Source organism: Monodelphis domestica, chromosome 6, assembly GCF_027887165.1.
Source record: "Monodelphis domestica isolate mMonDom1 chromosome 6, mMonDom1.pri, whole genome shotgun sequence".
Lineage (NCBI taxonomy): Eukaryota > Metazoa > Chordata > Mammalia > Didelphimorphia > Didelphidae > Monodelphis > Monodelphis domestica.
Window position 1 is genome coordinate 157,406,165 of NC_077232.1, and position 19,648 is coordinate 157,425,812.

The window sequence follows — 19,648 nt, forward strand, 5'->3', positions numbered from 1 at the left end:
CCTGCTTTAACTCAACCTCCCTCCTCCAGCATTTTATCTATCTATTGTTTTCTTTCAGGTCACTGAAACCTTGAAGGTTTTTTCTTGCATAATTTCCTGTTTGCAGTGTTACTTCATGAATCTTATAAACTGCATACAATTTCTTCTCAGTTATTCCCTCCCTAATATCTGTTATACTGACTTGTAAATTCATGCATACTTCTATGCTTCTAGGCATTCCAAATCTAGATTCGAGGTTTCATTTTTTTAAGTATATTTTTTCCCAGTAAAATATTGTACTGTGTATGTGAATGATCCTCTGAGAACAGGTACCACTGTCATATTAGGACTTCTATTCATGCCAGTCCTCACTTTCCTCTCCCTACTCCATTTCCACCTCACCAGTCTTTGATTCAGAGTAAAATTTTTCATTTTTCAGAGCTTACATGGGCAAGATACACAGCGTATTAGTTTTGAAACTGGGAGAGAGGCTTCCTCACTCAGCCTCCTAAGCCCAACAATAAGATCCTTGAAGATAAGGAGGGTAAAGAGGGAGGAGCACAAAAGAGTCATAGGTGAAAAGGAACAACCCAAATTGCTAGGACAACAATGGGTAGGGAGCCTTGAAAAATCCAATTAAGTTTGAAACCAAGTTGGAGACACCAAGGGGATACTATGCTTTTTGAAGTCCCAGCTCAAAATCTTTGATCTTATGCTATGTGTTAGAAGAAGAAAACACCAAATACTATGGGAATTTTCCAAAACAGTTAATTAGATTTATAAAATATGTATAAATACATTATTATTAATATTAAGAAATGGAAGGTGGAAGAATATTGAAAGGAATGGAGGTATATACTTTTTAAAATTTTTTTTCTTCCTTTTTTCCCTTCAATAAATAGCTTAGAACAATGGGAAAAACACCAGTCCAGGAGTCTGAGGACCTGGGTTCAAATCCTACCTCTGATGCTACCTGTGTGACATTAAGGATGTCCCTTCACTTTCCTAGTCTTTAGTTTTCTTACCTGTAAAAATAAAAGCTTGAACTACATGGCCTCTGACATTATTGAATGATTACTATGGAATGGACTTTTCTCTCAAGAAACAAGTCATTAACCAAACTCTCAACAAATATAACTCAAGGGAAATGAATGTTTAATCTGAAGATACTAGTTACTTTCAGAAGGTAAAACTACATATACTTTATGGTTTTTAAGTTGGGGAAACAAATCATTGTCTCATCAGTCCTCTAGGATTTTTAAGTGAGAAAGGATGTAAATCATAACAGTTTATTAGTTTGAATCTAAAAATCATTTCAAGTGAATTTATTTGGATTTCTTATAGTTCTAATCATCAAAATGAATTACCCTTATCTCCAAACAATCAATATGTGTTTATTAAGCACCTAGTATGCGCCAGGCTCTGAATTAGGCACTAGGAATACAAAATACAAAAGGGAGATAATCCCTGGTATCAAGAAGTTTACATTCTGATCTATTTTCTTTTAAAATTTCTAAAATGATACAGGATTTATGTTACAATAGTCTAAACATTATGAATAAAACCAACTTTACTAATAAGGCTTTTTAATCTAATTTCATTATTTCAAGTTTTTTTAAAGCAATAAGATAAAATTATTTTCTACTCTGAAATAAACAATAGCCATCCTTCCCCTTCCACTACACAATTAGCACTTCTAGCCATTAAATTCCTTTCCAAAGTTTACATGTTAACTATCTCTGGGGGAAAAAATAATCTATCTAAAAAAAAAAGATTTCAATCACAGAAATCTCTTTAAAATAATTTCAAGGGAGATCTCAGAAAAAAATCTCCTCTAATACTCCCATAAGCTGGTATGCTAGGACCATTTGTCCTGTTTTAAAGTAGAAGTCACCTAAAGTCTAAGTTAAGAGTCATCTTACTTACCGGTACATCTTTGATCACCAATGAAGAGGCCCTGAAGAGTGCCCAGTAACTACAGTCAAGCCTTTGCATCCCAGGCTATACAGGCAGCTTTGTGAGCTAAGTGAAGTTGAAGAAATAAGTGGTTGGCAATTTAAATGGAACTAGTCTGACTGGTCTTGGCTAAGGTGGTTGTGATTGGCTGTGTGACTAGTGAGACAGATTGAGGAATGAGAGAGTATATATCATTTTGTAAGAACTCTCGGGAAGTCAGTAATTGAAGTTAAAACTCCCTGAATTAGCTAAAAGCTCTCTGGACTAACAGGACGACCCATAAATTTGTGGATAATTATGGAAATTTCACATGATTCAATCATCATTTTGGTGACATCAAAATGGAGTCCCAGAGAAGTGATTTGCCCAATGTCACATAATTAATGCTGCGTCTCCAACTGGTGATGTGGATTCAACAGTAACTCTTTGTATGGATATTTCTTATTCCATGTTATCTTTTTTTAAATGTTTTGGGGTTAAGAAAAATATGAATGTTTTACAGATTTTGTCCTAAGAGTACAAGATGTTTCATTGACTCTAAATCCCATGACGATATCCGTCCCCTTTCACGTAACTTGGTGACCTATTTCTAGAAAGCCTTGTAAATAGGGTATGATATATTCATACATGTATGTTTGTTTCTGTGTAACACTCCTGAAAATCACCTCTAAAAAACTACTTTCAGCATTTCTACCTAATTAACAGACTGAGGGAAATTGAAAATATGTACAGCATCAATAGATGATAATGCACAAAGACAATTGTCATTCTCAGTCACCGAGAGACTACCACTGACTGACTGACAGCATAAATAGAGCTGTTGGCAGGTTCTACTTGGTTGGGGGGGCCTATAATTGGAGCCAGTTTTTAGCAGCAACCCATAAGATCTGCAGCCTGGGGCATGGAGCTGTATATGCCCAGAGAGAATAGCACTCACTACCTACTAGTTCTTAATCTTAGAATGTAATGCCTTCTATTTACGCATACCTATGAGCATGCAGCACCTTCCATATATATATAAGCATAGGTCTCAGGTTCAGGAATTTTTTACTCCTCTCATATCTCTGTTTCTGGTTTTGAGTCATCAACACTATTTTCTTCGTGGTTTTCCTATAGGTCACTCAAGCCCCAAATAGTTTTGACTGTGGCTTTCTCATTTGCCAATAGTTGACTATACCAAGAAGGGTGTTGTAGGGGGGAAAAACACACCACTTTTTTTATGTGTGGTTTAGGATTCTGTCATTCTGATGACTGATGGTCTCTTTGTTGAGACTTGTTAGATGGGTTTCAACTTTATTGCCGGTAACTTCTTTCTTCACCCATATTCAGTCTATACATTTGGATAGATTCTTTGTGCTATGTGACAACGTATTTACATTTGAATGGACACACAGAATTCTAAAGATGTAGATACAGTGAGAGATATAGTATATGTGGTTTTCCTGAATAAAAGAAAGTCTAGAAAGATCAGGTAGAATGTAAAGAAAACTACAAATCAAGGACAGGTTAATAGGGACTTGGGGAGTGTGTGAGTTTGATGGAAATACTGTAGTTAACCAGATGTTGGCATAGTCAACAGTAACAACAAGACCATGTATTTCTTCCTTTTTTATACATTCATAGACCTTTTCACCTTATATTTTTATTTTCCTCATGATGTCTCTCTCAAGGAAGGAGAGATTCAGATGATTAGGAGAAGAGAAAAGGTAGAGATGGAGGAAATAAATGGAAGAACTGGTGGCTTATCAAGATATGTATTTTATCTGTCATTTCTGTGTACATGTATGCACATACATATGTCCATCTACTTGTCCTCTTGGGTTGTACCATGACAAAACAATTAATTTTTTTAATTAAAAGCTTTGAAATATTTTGAAGGATTTTGAAATTTGTGGTTATTTGAGAGAAACACTTTAGAATGAAAACATTTGTCTTCCTTTCTAACAATCTGTTGCCCTACTTGTTTAGGAAATGATGGGTCTGATCATAAACTCAATTAGATCAATATGACTTGGTCAACATACACTGAAGACTTTGAGCTTTGAGGGATGCTGGGTGGTTGGGTCAACTTTCCAAATTGCTACCAAAAAAATTCAACCAGACTACAAATATTTGTATTAGCTTGAACATTTGCCCAGAGTCCTTCCCACACAAAAGGCCATAACAGTGATACACCCAGTTGCTATGACCATGAGTGATCTTAAAAAGTACATTCATTATCAGTGCACCTGGTCATGAAGGAAGAAGCTGTTTGCTTACTTGCTTACTTGTTTGAATTATTCAAATTTTTCTTTAACCAAATCTGAAATCTTAATTAAAGGAGAGGAGGAAGGCTGAGTAGTTAACTTAATTCGGTCCAAGTCAACAGATCCTTTTTTAAAATAAATAACTGTTAGGAAGTGACTAGGCTCTTTGAATTTAAAAAAATGGAAATGAAAAACAATCCCTACCCTCAAAGAAATTTACATTCTAGTGGAGGAATCCAACATGGACAGAGATAAGCAAATATAGGACAATTTGAAGAGGAAAAAAGAACTAACAACAAGTGGGGTAAGGAAAACTTCCTGGAGGAAGTGGCACATGAACTGAACTTTGAAGAAACCTAGAGATTCGAAAAAGTGGAAATTATTTAGGTTTATTGAATCTTAAAAGACTAAACTGTTTACAGATTAATCACTTAGTCTCTTATCAGCTGCTTTGGCCAATGAAGCAAAATAACTATTTGTTAACCTGGTAGGGACTATTCAGTTCAAATAACTGATAAATAATCCCATCAACATTTTTGAGTTCCTACTATGTGCCAGTCATTGTGCTAGTGGTGAGGTATACAAAGAAAAAATGAGATAGTCCTTGCACTCAAGAAGCTTGTATACTATTGGGAGAGCAAATATGTATATAAATATAAATATATATACATAAATTTATTAATTAAATTAAATTAAAATGCATGATATTTTTAGAGGGGAGGGCATTAGCAGCTAGGAGGATCAAGAAAGAAAAAAAAAGAATGAGTTGCTTGATTTGAGCTATACCATTAACAAGAGATTCTAAGAAGCAGAAATAAAAATGAAAGGCATTTATAGTATTGAAGATAGCCAAGTGCAATGTTCATAGAAATGGGAGATAAACTGTTACATCTAAAGAATGGGAAGAAGGATAATTTGGTTGGATTATAAAGTAGAGGAAAGGAAGTAATGCATAATAGGACTGAAAAGTTGGGTTGGGACCCAATTTCAAAGGAATTTAAAAAGCCCAAAAAGAAGAATTATATTTATCCTATTGGCAAAAATGAACTGTTGAATTTGAGTATGAGTGCCCTTATCAGATCTCTATTTTCAGAAACTTATTTTTTTTTAAATTATTAGTATTGGTGGTACTTTATTTTCAAAGAGGAAAATTACAAGACAGAATGTCTTCCCAGCTGTGTGACCCCCGGCAAGTTACTTAACCCCCCACTGCCTAGCCCTTACCACTCTTCTGCCTTGGAACCATATTGGTTCCAAGATGGAAGATAAGGGTTTAAAAAAAAAAGAGTGATTTTGAGAAGCTATAAGATGTAGATGTAGGTATCTGAATGGAACTCAGGAGTCTAGGTGATATACATACACACACACACATATATAATATATTTATGTATATGTACATAAATATATAACATATTGTATATTTCTGTATATACATATATTTGCTTTTAAAATTCAATTTTGTTTCACTTTTATTTCCAAATTCTTTCTCTCCTTCCTCCCTCCCATCCATCTAGAAAGCAAGAAAAACAAAACATTATGATTATTAGAATATGAATTCCTTGAATATAATAACTATCTTTTGCCTCTTTTTGTATCCTTCACACTTAACATAGACCCTGGCACAAAGCATGTGCTTAATAAATGTTTATTGATTGACTTATTTAAATATGTAGAGTCATGCCAAAAAAAAAACCAAAAAACTTCTTCTTTACCCATATTCTTCTTCCAAAAAAAAGCAAGAAAAAGAAAAAGACAAAAATATGCTTCAGAATTGGTACTCTGAATCTATCAGTTTTCCATCTGGAAGTAGATCACATATTTCTTCATGAATCCTTTAGAATTTTGATTGATGGTTTTGTTGATGAGAGTTGTTATGTCTTTCAAAGCTGATTATCTCTGCAATATTAATGTTACTGTGTAAATTGTTCTGGTTCTACTCACTTCATTTTCATTAGTTCACATAACTCTTCCCAGGTTTTCCTGAGACCACCTACTTCATCATATAGCACAATAGTATTCCATAGCATCCATATGCTATTATAATTTGATCAGCCATTCCCCAATTGATGGATTTTTTTCATAAAGATGATAAAATAAATCCATTGGAGCTAATTGGATCACCATACAAGTGTAGTGAAGATGGCCTAAGACAAAGCTTCAGGGTACATGTACTTTTAGGAGGTTCTGTAGAAAATAAATTCTCAAGAGACAAAGAAAGAGTATTTGGACAGGGTAGAGGAGAATCAAAAGAGCAGAGAGAAAAATACAAAAGGACAAGATAGTCAATAATGTTAAATGCTTCATTTAAGAAGGATGATTTAGCATCAGATTTAGCAAATAAGAGATCATTGGTAACTGATCATTAACCACTCCAGTGTCATGACCAAGAAAACTCCAAATGGGGTCACAAAGACTTAGAAATGACTGAAAATGATTCAACAACTCATTTCTGGTAACCATGTATGTCTATAGTTATAGTCATACAGACATAGGCAAGTGTTGCCTTTTCTTCCCTGACTTTTAATGTTTTGCAACTACCTAGTTAGCATACATTTTTAAGTTAAAAAAAAAAAGCATTGGCAATTTAACTTTCAGTTGCTACTCCACTTAGCAAGAAGAGGTTGCTATGCAAAAGAGCTTCTGGAAAACTTAACAGCTATTGTTTTGGTCACCAATTTTCTTTTGCTTTTATTATTAGGCTGTCCAGACTCCAATGTGGCTTCATCTCATGCCTCTACTTGAAATCATGAAACACCTATTATAATGCTGGGAATTATATGTCTTTGTGTCACAGCCCTAAACTTCTGCTCAACCTCATAATCTTTAGTGTGTCACATAATCAAAAAAATTTTAAATACATTTTGCATAAACATTGAGCAACATGACATTATAACAGCTTTGCTAATCATTCAGAAAGCTGTAAGTGCATGTCCAACTATGCCTAGATTTACTTTCTTCATAGCCATTTTTTGTAATTTTAAGCCAAACTTTTCCAAAATATCATCTTCATTGTATTTTTGAGACACCAGCATAATGACCCCTTAAATAATTTTGGTAAAGTTTTTAATGTTTTTAATCTTTCTGTCATTTACATTGAAATATAATTATGACTATATATGGGGGACAGGGGATACACACCAATACATATTATTGCCAGAAAGACTGAGGCTAATGGATATCTCAATGGGAATTCTAAGTAGCAGTAGAACAGAAACCTATCAGTGATGGCAAACCTTTTAGAGATGGAATGCCAAGCCCTATTCCCACCCCACCCCCCATGCCAGATACACTCTGCCCCCAATTACCCCACATAGGGGAGGGAAGAAGTGGGGCAGGTGAAGTGAGGAATGTCCTCACCTAGTGTAGAGAGGGAAAGGGGAATGACCCAAGCTCTCTGCTCCCCTCCAGCTTTGCAATCTTTGAGCACCCACCCACCTGTGTGCTCCCATAGGGCTGCTGGGCAGAGAGGCTGGTTATGTGAAAAAATGTACTCAGGCATAGGGAAGAGGGGGAGGCAAACAGGTCTTCCTGAGTCCCTCTGCCTTTCTAGTAACAAACTCTGGGGGTAGAGGGTGGGGATGGAGGGTAACTGAGTGCCTACCGAGAATGCTCTGTGTGCCATCTTTAGCACCTGTACCATAGGTTCACCATCACTGGCCTATCATGTATCTACATTCAGCCCTTTACCAATATGGAAGCCCCCAGGAATTGTGAGGCAAGAGAATAAAGGTGCCTAAGGAGGGGCAAAACTGTCAAAGTCAGAAATAGAGAGGTCAAAGCTTCAATGCTGAGCATCAGTTCTGAAAGCATACAAAAGCATTGCATTCCAAGGTCAAGAGAGACAGAAATGGGGGGCAGCTGGTTATCTCAGTGGATTGAGATCCAGGCCTAGAGACGGGAGCTCCTAGGTTCAAATCTGGCCTCAGACACTTCCCAGCTGTGTGACCCTGGGCAAATCACTTGACCCCCATTGCCTAGTCCTTACCACTCTTCTGCCTAGGAGCCAATACACAGTATTGACTCCAAGATGGAAGATAAGGGTTAAAGAGAGAGAGAGAGAGAGAGAAAGAGAGAGAGAGAGAGAGAGAGAGAGAGAGAGAGAGAGAGAGAGAGAGAGAGAGAGGGAGAGAAAGAGAGAGGGAGAGAAAGAGAGAAACAAAGACAGAGACAGAGACAGGAAGAGACATAGAGAGAAAATTCTGTGATCTTCTATCAGCTAATAGCTTGAGTTTTATACTGTTTCTTGTTGTTCATTTGTTCAGTTATGTCCAATTCTTTGTGATCCCATTCCAAGGGGATTTCTTGGCAAGGATATTGGAGCGATTTGCCATTTCTTTCTCTATTGGATCACCTTTTCTCAGAGATCTCTCCTATGATCTGTCTGTCCATCTCTGTTAACCTTGCACAGCATAGCTCATAATTCCATTCAATTATGCAAACCCCTTCACTATGACAAGGCAATGATCTATGAACTGCTAGTCTCTATCAATTCTTTTGACTGATTAAGTAATCATTTAACTAATCTAGATGTATTTCTTTTATAACTACAATGTGCCCAGCCTGTACTGGTCACTCAAGGGGATACAAGAGAAATATTAAATACCATCTCACATCTTCAAAGTATTAATAAATTAGTTCATTATTGTCAGGTTGGAGGATCAAACACACCAAGAACAAAAGGTTTTCACCTTCATTGTGTTCAGGGCAGATAGACCTAGCTCAATATGAAAACACTGCCCCAAAATCTAGTCATGATACGAAATGTGAGTGTAATCCTTCAAAATATTGTTTTTAACTGAAAAAAAAAATGGTTGGAAGATTTTTTTCCTCTCCAATGTCAGAGGTCTCTATATTCAATAACATTAAAACAGAAAATTTGGAAATAGATGGTAAAGTAAGTAAAGAGAGGAGGAAGAGCACAAGCATTTAAGTGCCTACACTGTGCCAGGCACTGTGTTAAGCTTGATAGATATCTCATTTGAGCCTCACAACAAACCTATAAAATAGGTGCTATTGGGGTTCCCATTTTATAGCTAAAGAAATAAAGGAAGTCAGAGATTAAATGGCTTATCCATGTCACACTGCTAATAGTTATCTGAGGCCAGATATGAACTCAGGTCTTTAAGACTCCAGAGCAAGCTGTAACGAGCTCTTCCAAGCGGATTTGCCTTAAATCTTTTCACAGTGATTCCTACTGGATAGAAGAGTAAAATCAGATGAAAAGTTCCTTAACTTGAGTCAATTTGGTAATCGTTTTTGAAGCATCTACATATGCCAGGCAGTGGACTAAACGCTGAAGTTGCATAGAAAGGCAAAAACAAACCTTGCTTTCAAAGCTCACATAAATCACAAACAACTATGTACAAAGAAGCTGATATGGAAGATAAAATGACAATAAACACAAAGGAAGGCAGGAAAGACAGGTGACAAAGAGAAAAGAAGAGAGAATTAGAAGTATGGGGAAAAAATGGTGAAAAGTCCAGAGTTCAGTGATGGAGTCTCTGATGAGACAAAAGGAAAGGAGACCAGTGTCATTGGACAATAGTGTACACAGAGGAAAGAAAGGTATAAGCAGATTGGAAAGGTAGGAAGGAACCAGGTTATGAAGGACTTCAAATGCCAAACAGAGAATTTTATATTTGATCCTGGAGGAAATAGGAGTCAGTGGAATTTATTGAATAAGGAAATGACATAGTCAGATCTACCCTTTAGGAAGATCATTTTGATAGCTGAGTAGAAAGGGACCACAGTAGGAAGAGATGAGTCAGGGAGGTCAACAAGAAGGCCATGTCTTTTACTTATCTCTGAATCTTTCACAATGCCCAAGACTGTGATTTGTGAACGTTGAGCCTTCAATAAATATTTGTGGGATGAATGTTTAGCCTGGAGAGAATGTTAAGTCTGGAAAAGAAAATTCTGGGAAGGGACATGATCATTTGTCTTCAAGTATGTGAAGTTATCCTATGGAAGAGGCATGTTTTACTTGACTCCAAAGGAAAGAATTAGGAGCAATGGTTTGAAGGTGAATGAAAGAGAGAATGAGAAAGAGGAGAGATGAGGGAGACAGAGATAGAAACAGAGAGAGACAGACCCACTAAGAGAGACAGAGACAGAAAGAGAGTAACCAAAAAAGCAATTTATATAGCAACATTTTTAAAACAAACAGCTATGAAAGATTTAAAATTTCTGATCATGGCAATGACCAACCATGTTTACAGAGGAGTAACGATGATCTATGAAACCCATTCCTTGCAGAGAGATGATGGAATAACATGGGAATTTGTTTTGTCTGACTATTCATATTTGTTAGAAAGAGGTTTTTTTTTCTTTCATATAAAGGGTGTGGAAGGAAGAAAAAATAAATGCTTATTAGTTGGAATTTCAAATAAAATGGAAACAAGGGATGACTAAAGCTTGATATAAGGAAAAACTTCTTTAAAATGATAGCAGATGAAAATCTGAATGGAAATTTCCTGAGGTGACTTAATCACTTCACTTCTTCAGATAGAGGGTAAATGACTCATTTTTCAAGGATTGATTCAGTCTTTCATTCATTCAACAAACAATTATTAAATACTTACTATATATTAGGCACTCTATAAGCACAGGGCTACAACAGCAAAAACAAAAGCCTTGGAGAAAACAGCATATTCACAGATAAGATAATATTGTGTGTATGTGTGTGTGTGTGTGTGTGTATGCAGATATACAAAGTAAACCCCAAGCAAATTTGGGATAAGTGTGGGGGAGGGAAAGAAAAAAAAGGAATCTTGAAAATTGGAGAGAGTCAGGAATCCTAGAAAACTGAGGTGAGCAAGGGGAGTATTCCTTACTTTGAGGAGATTTGCAAAGCAACAGAGGCAATCACTAGAATGTTGTGTGTGGATATGACAGCAAGTAAACAGGTCTAGCTAGAAGATCACTGTTGTAAGATAGACTAATTTGAAATCAGCTAGGAAAAACAGGGCAGAATGTTGTAGAAGGAGTTTCAATCCAAATATCATTTGATGCAGATTACCACTGGTATTCTTTTCTAAGTGATTATGAGCGAATATATGAATTTTTTTTTAAATTTAGATTGTTTATTTTTTTGAAACTTTTTTTAACATTATTTTATTTGGTCATTTTCAAACATTATTCATTGGAAACAAAAATCATTTTCTTTTCCTGCCACCCCTTCCATAGCCGACGCGCGGTTCCACTGGGTATCACATGTGTCCTTGGTTCGAACCCATTTCCATGTTGTTGGTATTTGCATTAGAGTGTTCATTTAGAGTCTCTCCTCAGTCATATCCCCTCAACCCCTTTGGTCAAGCAAAACAGTTTTCTTTCCTTGGTGTTTTACTCCCACAGTTTGTCCTCTGCTTGTGGATAGTGTTTTTTTTTTCCTCATAGATCCCTGAAGATTGTTCAGGTACATTGCATTGACACTAGTGGAGAAGTCCATTACCTTCGATTGTACCACAGTGTATCAATCTCTGTGTACAATGTTTTCCTGGTTCTGTTCCTTTCGCTCTGTATCACTTCCTGGAGGTTGTTCCAGTCTCCATGGAATTCCTCCACTTTGTTATTTCTTTTAGCACAATAGTATTCCATCACCAACATAGACCACAATTTGTTCAGCCATTCCCCAATTGAAGGGCATCCCCTCATTTTCCAATTTTTGGCCACCACAAAGAGTGCAGCTATGAATATTCTTGTACAGATCTTTTTCCTTATTATCTCTTTGGGGTACAAACCCAGCAGTGCTATGGCTGGATAAAAGGACAAGATAGTCTTTTATCGTCCTTTGGGCATAGTTCCAAATTACCCTCCAGAATAGTTAGATCAATTCACAATTCCACCAGCAATGAATTAATGTCCCTAGTTTGCCACATCCCCTCCAGCATTCATTACTTTCCATTGCTGTCATGTTAGCCAATCTGCTAGGTGTGAGGTGATACCTCAGAGTTGTTCTAATTTGCAACTCTCTGATTATAAGAGATTTAGAACATTTTTTCATGTGCTTATTAATAATTTTGATATCTTTAACTGAAAACTGCCTATTCGTGTCCCTTGCCCGTTTATCAGTTGGAAAATGGCTTGATTTTTTGTACAATTGATTTAGCTCTTTGTAAATTTGAGTAATTAAACCTTTGTCAGAGGTTTTTGTAATGAAGATTGTTTCCCAATTTGTTGCTTCCCTTCTGACTTTACTTACATTCGTTTTGTTTGTACAAAAACTTTTTAATTTGATGTAATCAAAATTATTTATTTTATGAGTCACATTTTGTGACTCTTTCTAAGTTTTGCTTGATTTTAAAATCTTTCCCTTCCCAAATATATGAATGATTTTTGAGAAATATTCTTGCAAAAAATAGGTGGTTCTGCTTTTTCTGTAACTGACAAGTTAAACTAAGTGAATACCCCCTTCTTTTATTGGATATCAAATAGATTGCTTGGAAGTTACTATCATTTCTGCCAGTGTCAATCCCTAGTCACTTTCTTTACAAGTTCTTGCTGTGACAATTAAAGTAGTGGTTGGTATAAACTGTTACAGATAAAAGAGTGGTTGCCTTAAATTGTGACCACGTAAATATGGTTTCAAATCAAAAATATAGTGGTCACTAGGGAAAAATTCCCAAATATGAAATACACCCAAATCAGCTGGGTTTTATGGAGATTTTAATTAATACAAATAAAGGAATTAAAGAAAGAGAGAGAGTAAGAAGAAACAATGAGAAAAGGGCTAGGCCAACCTAGGCCCAAGCCCTAAGAAAGAGATCAGTCAGTCTTTTATCAACTCACCACAAGATTTGTCCAAGCAAGATTCTAGTGTTCAGAGAGACACCAGTTCAGCTTTGGCCAGCTCAATCTCTCAGAGAGAGTCCTCCTTTTAAAGAGAATTTTCTCCTATGTCACCTCCCCTAAGTTCTCACATCTACCAATCACAGTAGACTTTTCCAAAGGACAGACCATTCTTAATTCACACCTGAGTAGACTAAACTTTTGAGTAATTCACACCTGAGTAGACTAAACTTCTCTGGGAAGACTAAAACTTCTGAGTAAGTTCACACCTCTTTGCAACTTGCAAGTTTGCAAGTTGCCTGACCTTCATAGGTACTTAGCACCTTCCTAAAAATAGACTTAGCTTAAGTGCTTGGCCTCACTATAAGTATGGGTTAAGTACTTTTCATTGTTCAGTAAAGAGTTTACAACTTTATCTTCCCCTAAAGTATGCTTAAGTATGGGTGGAGTAGAGTTCTCACATTCCTAAGTCCCTTCATTGTTTAAAATGGGGAATGGTCTTAACCAAATCTTATGAAGTAGGGTCTGAGAATTTTTAAGATTCACATTGCCTTGTATCTTTAATTAAGCTACAGTAAGTCCAAAAATACTTGTTTGAAGATGTCTTCTGAATCATGTGAGAAACAACCTTGGAACATAAGTCACAAAACATAGAAATCAAAATCCAAGTCAGTTGAAGTCAGGAGGTGCAGGTCCATGGTTTTTTGTTTGTTTGTTATTCATCAAGAAAGCCACATATACAAACATTCTAGTGGTCCAGAGCTATATTCCCTTGCATATAAAAAAGGAAAGGCAGTTGACTTAGGGTGGAGTAAAAAAGAAAAAGCCAAAGCATGAGGTAGTCTTGTTTTTATTAAGAGGAGGATCCGGAATTACTACACTACCTTAGGTAAGCATGACACAACCCTGATAGGGCTCTCTCTTTAACTGCTCCTCTCATTCAATCCCAGTTACTCAGACCTGATTAACTATGTATACAAGAATAATCCTTAATATTCTTATCGTGGAAGAGCCCTCTAACTATTGGGTGTGTCCATTACCATAGATAGTTAAGTAATGGGAGGTGTTTTATTTTTAAGTAATCATATTATACTCACCTATGTAAGACTACCCAACACTAATATCATTATCATCTTCTAATCTTTCTGTTTCCTGGTTAGAGGGGCATGAGGGATCCTCTTGGGGAGAGAGTTACAGCTAAATTTTAAAATGATCAAGACTATAGACTTAGAGTTTAAAAGCACCTTTGAGATCATCAAGTCTATCATCACCATTTTATTTTATATTTAAATTTGTTTTTTTCTAACTGTAAGAGCACCAAAAAGTGATCATTTCTTTAATCAAAGTAGAGCATAAAAAGAAGACTATATAAAACCAGGATTCTATTCATATATAGTAGTTCACATTTTCTAAACATACATAACAAATTCTAAATGTTATTTTCAAAATTGACCTGCTTGTCTATAATTTTTTAAATGTTTTATTTATGTGCTTTGTTTTTATATTATGTATATATAGTGACCCCCCACGGGAGTCCTATATTATTTATCTGTGGGTAGTAACCTGAGATGGAGAAGGGAGACTAAGGAAATGGGATAATAATAAAGACTCAAAGACAGCAGATTCAAACTCGTGGGGAGTAATGCGAACTCTGAGGAAATATTTCCCACTGAGAATTAATGGGAAATAAGAGGAATAAGAAAACACGAGGGGAGTAACAACTCCTTGATACCTCCTATAGACAAGGGAGTCTGAGCATTAATAGGAAACATTGGGGGCAACAGCATCACTAGGATCAGCAGGAAAAGATAAGACAGAGTGCTAAGAAGATACAGGGAAGTAAGAGAGAGGAGGGAAGAGAGGCAAAGTAAGAGTAAGAGTAAGAGTGAGTGTTTCGTGCTAATTCCCCAGTATATATTGGAGGTTTTAGGAATGTGTATTGGGAGATGATCCACGAATACATAACATGACATAGGTTTTAACATTGGTTGAATTGACAATGATGAGATTAAAGAGTTGGAAATTAATCCAACCCTTGCTTTGCAAATGAATGTACTCCAAGCTGAAGCAGCGTGGCTGTCAAGGTCCAGCCCATGAATTTGCCCGTCCTATGCTAGTGCTTCGGACTGTCCCTTTCCATACAATGAACATCACGTAATCTGATCATGTGTTTGGTAAATGAATATCCAGAATACAATATCAATACATCAGTCATCCTTCCCAGATGCTAAGATGCCTGGCATGCTACAGTATAATTACAGATTACTCCCACTTTAAGAAATTCTCTTCTAACAAAATAAAAGAAGCAAACTAAAAGAGAACTCATCTGAAAGTGCATGCAGTATTTCATATCTAGAGTACTCCCTGAATTTCTTCTATAAAAAAATCAACAGAAATCTTTTTTATGATTCCAATCCCTGCCTAATTTGAAAAAGAAAAAAAATATTTTCTTGTAATACATATGCATATTTCTCCCAATAAAATTCCCCCAATGACTATATGTATGTCTAAGTATATCCTGCTGGTCCTATATCTGTCACGGTCATTTTTAATTTCCTTTTGCCTTCCTCTATACATTTTTTTTAAGTCGTAGAGGATTTCATTTTCAATTTTCTTATTTTTTTTTAACTTTTGGAGTTTGAGGCTAAAATTCTCTTCCTCTTTCTAAATCCCTCCCTTGCCCAATAAAAAAAAAGAGAGAAGAAAAAACTTATAATAATAAGCATAGATGGGCAAAAAAATCCACCCAATGATCATGTCTGAAAATATATCTCTTTGTACATCTTGAGCCCATCCCCTCTGCCAGGAATTAAGTAAGATGCTTAATCATTGGTCTTTTGAGGTCATGGTAGATCATTACCATGATCAAAGTTGTTAAGTCTTTTAAATCTGTCTTTCTTTATATTGTTATTATATGAACTATTCTAGTTCTAGACTCTTCACTGGGCATTAGTTGATAGTTCATCATTTCTTAAGACACAATAATATTGAAAAAACAGTTCTCAGAGGAAGAAATTAAGCTATCCATAGATGATGGAAAACTGTTCCAAATCACTATTGATTAGAGAAATGAACATTAAAACAACTCTGAGACAACACCTCCCACCTAAAATATTAACTAGCATGATGAAAAAGGAAAATGATAAATATTAGAAGGGATGTAGGAAATTTGGGACACTAATACTCTGTTGTGGAACTGAAAACTGATACAACCATCTTGGTGAACAATATGGAACCAGGCTCAAAGGATCATAAAACTGTGCATAACCTTCAATACCGTAATACCACTATTGGGTCTATATCCCAAAGAGATCATAAATAAGAGGAAAAGGCCTTCTTGTACAAAAATATTTATAGTGGTTTTTTTGTGGTGGCAAAGAATTGGAAATTGAGGGGATGTCCATCAATTGAGGAATGATTGAACAGATTGTGGCATGTGTTAGTAATAGAATACTATTGGCTATAAGAAATGGTAAGCAGGAGAATTTCAGAAAAAACTGGAAAGGTTCATATGAACTAATTCAGAGAGAAATAGGCAGAACCAGGAGAACATCATACACAGTAACAGCAATATTTTCAATGATCAACTATGAAAGACTAAACCATTATTGGCAAAAACAAGTTTCCAAAATATACAAGGGACTCATGTGGAAAGGATAACTATGAATCAAGCTTTTGCATTTCTGCCCACTGAAGTAGAGCAGACAGCAGTTGGAATGGGATGGGATGGGGAGTGACAGTTGGAGTGAGAGAAGAGGATTGTAGGAGAAACTGCTAACTGGAAGGGTCTTTGCTCTCTGAACATGGCTGAGGGGGGAGCAAAGACAAGGAGCTCTCTATCCCAACCTGTGGAAAACCTTGCCTCCATTTCCCTTACCCTAGAGAAGAAGGTTCCTGTATAATAAAGAGCATCTATTAGAGGAAAAAAACCAAACTACAGCTGCTGAAAGGGGCTGATCCCTTAACTTCAGGGGGTCATCCTGAAGATCCTTTCCATCCCTTGACCTTCCCAAGAAGGACATTTGACTTTTGTTTAGTAGGATAGAGATAGTAATTAGCTAAGAAGAAGATAGATAAGCTGAAGCTGAGCCATCTTGGCTCAGTTGAACAAGAAGCAAGGGTCTGCTATTCCCACCTATCTATTCCCTTTCTTGATTTACTAAAATTATTAAACTACTTGAAAAATAAAAGATCACAGACAGATTCATATTGAAGGGAGAACAAAGAAAGAGAAGCTGGTGGTTAAGCTAGCCATTAGCCTAGGCTAAAGAATGAAAGCCAACAGTGACAGGCTGCCTACCAGACAAGCTGCCTCAATATTGAGAAATAATGCTCACCCTTCTTTCTCTTCAGAGACTTTGAAGATATCAAATTCTGAGAATGAATTTGTTTCTTCAATCCTTGTTATAATGTTAAATATTTCATCATCTTATGGCCCCTTCCAATTTCAGCAGCAAATTTACCTTTCAACGTTTCTCTTCTGTCTTTTGTCTGTGTCTTAAAGTTTCTCTATTCTTTTCACTGGGAATGTTCAAAAATCCTCTATTCCAATTAAAGGTGTGGTTTTTTTCCCCTTTAGGATTTTACTCAGCTTTGCAGGTTATTAGTCTTGGTTTAAAGCCTTTTATAATCCCAAATCTTCCTTTTATTATAATAGATGTAGTAATTAGTGCTTTAAAGTTTACAAAGCATTTTATCTAGATTATATCATTTGATACTCACAACTCTGTGAATAGGTGCTATTATTTTCTTCATTTTATAGATGAGGAAACTGAGATAGAGATTAAATTACTCAGTAAGCATCTGAAGTAGTATTTGAACTTGTCTTTCTAACTCCAAGACCATGACTCAGTATATTGTACCACTTAAGAAGCTGCAAGGCCTTCTGTAATCCTTACTTTGGTTTAGTATTTGAACTCTGACTACTCACAGTATTTTTTCTTTGGCATAGAATTTCTGGATATTGGATATAACATTCCTGAATCTTTTCCTTTTGGAGTTTCTTTCAGGAAGTGATAAATGGATTCTTTTAACTTTTACCTTATTTTTTAAGCTCCACTAGATGTGGACAGTTATCCTTTATGATTTTTTGAAATATAGTTTTTTAAAATAATGATTTTTCACTATCCACATCCAGAAAAAGAACTGTGGGAACAGAAACTCAGAAGAAAAGCTTATGATCAATCACCTAGTTCAATAGGGATATGATTAGGGTTTAATGTTAAAAGATCACTTTATTGCAAATAAGAATAATATAGTAATAGGTTCTGAATAATGTAAACCTCAAAATTTCTTAGACTTGTGAATGTTTTTAATATATATCAGTCTTTTAAAGTGATTTCCTTGTCACAATAATGATGCATATATAACCCAAAAGAATTGCTTGTCAGCTCCAGGAGTGAGGAGAAAAGAGGAAGGGAGAATCATGAATCATGAAATCATGGGAAAATATTCTAAATTTAAAAAAATAATAATTTTTTAAAAAATAAAATAAAATAATGATTTCTAGAAATCTAACTATTCTAAAATTTTATCTTCTTGATCTGCTTTTCTGACCAATTATTTTCCTAATATCAAATATCCAATATTTTCTTCTGTTCTTTCAGTCTTTTAATTTTGATCTAATATTTCTTGCTGCTTCATGCAGTGTTGATTTGTTTTTGGTCTTTTCTAGTTTTCAGAGAATCTATTGCTCCATGCTATTTATTCTCTTTTTAATTCAAAAGCTTCAAAGCTTTTATTTTAGATATTTTTATGTTTTGCTTAATTTTTTCCAGATATATAGATATAGTCCTTGTAGAAAATTCATTTTTTTTTCTCTGAGTCTTTGTTCATAGTTGCTCTAGAGTAGAATAACCTCTACTGTTTCTAGGTTTGATTCTGGGGTCTCTCTGGATATAGATTAACTCTTTATAGTAGTTGATATCTTCTTCTGTTTATTTCTATATCCAACCTTAGTTCCTGAATTAGAGCTTTGTTCAGGACTAAGTTTTGGGTGGAATAGTCAACTCTGCCCATTCTGACCTTCAACTGCCTGGGTTCCTTTGCATACTACATATTGTGTCAATGTGAAGTATGCTAGTAGGTTTAGATCCTCCAATGTATTTGAGGTTCAGAATACTGGATCTTCTATTGCATCTCAGGGAAGAATGCAATAGATTGGTGCCCTATGCTGAGTTTTCCTTGTCTGAGCCTTGTCCCTCCCTGATTACTTCTAAAATTCATAGAATTGGTTAAGCACATTTTAGCTTTCTCAGAGAGAGTCTACCAACTGTAAAGTGTTCTAACCATTTTGGGGAGCAAGCTGGAATTATTCCTAAAGAGTTATCCAGAAAAGAGTTTGATTCAGAAAAATCACTATTAAGTTTATTTCCTATGGTGATCAGAGAAAAATAAAAAGAACTTAAATGTTCTAAAATATTTATAGAAGTTCTCTTTGTGGCAAAAAAGAACTTGAAATTGAGCTGATACCCATCATTTGGGGAATGTATAACAAATTGTGGCATATGATTGTGATAGAATACTACAGTACTATAAGAAATCATGGACAGCTTAGTTTGGGGAAAATGGAACCTACAAGAAATTATGAAGACTGAAATGAATAGAACAAAAAGAACATTACATACAACAACTAGTATTTGAAGAATGACTTATAAATGTCCACCTCCAAAGAAAGAACT

General features: G+C 35.6%; 1 protein-coding gene across 2 annotated transcripts in view; it reads right to left on the reverse strand.

Annotated features, from left to right (window-relative positions):
* LOC100618091 (transmembrane serine protease 11E) overlaps positions 1-19,648 on the reverse strand; it is a 136,856-nt gene that overhangs the window by 61,099 nt on the left and 56,109 nt on the right. Inside the window, exon 1 of one of the 2 annotated variants that reach the window (XM_007496371.3) lies at positions 1,906-2,023. The exons of the other annotated variant lie outside the window; for it this stretch is intronic. Coding sequence (XP_007496433.2) covers positions 1,906-1,913 — 8 coding nt within the window. The 5' untranslated portion in view covers positions 1,914-2,023. Of the gene's footprint in view, positions 1-1,905; positions 2,024-19,648 lie in introns of those variants that run through there. 2 annotated transcript variants of the gene reach the window in all.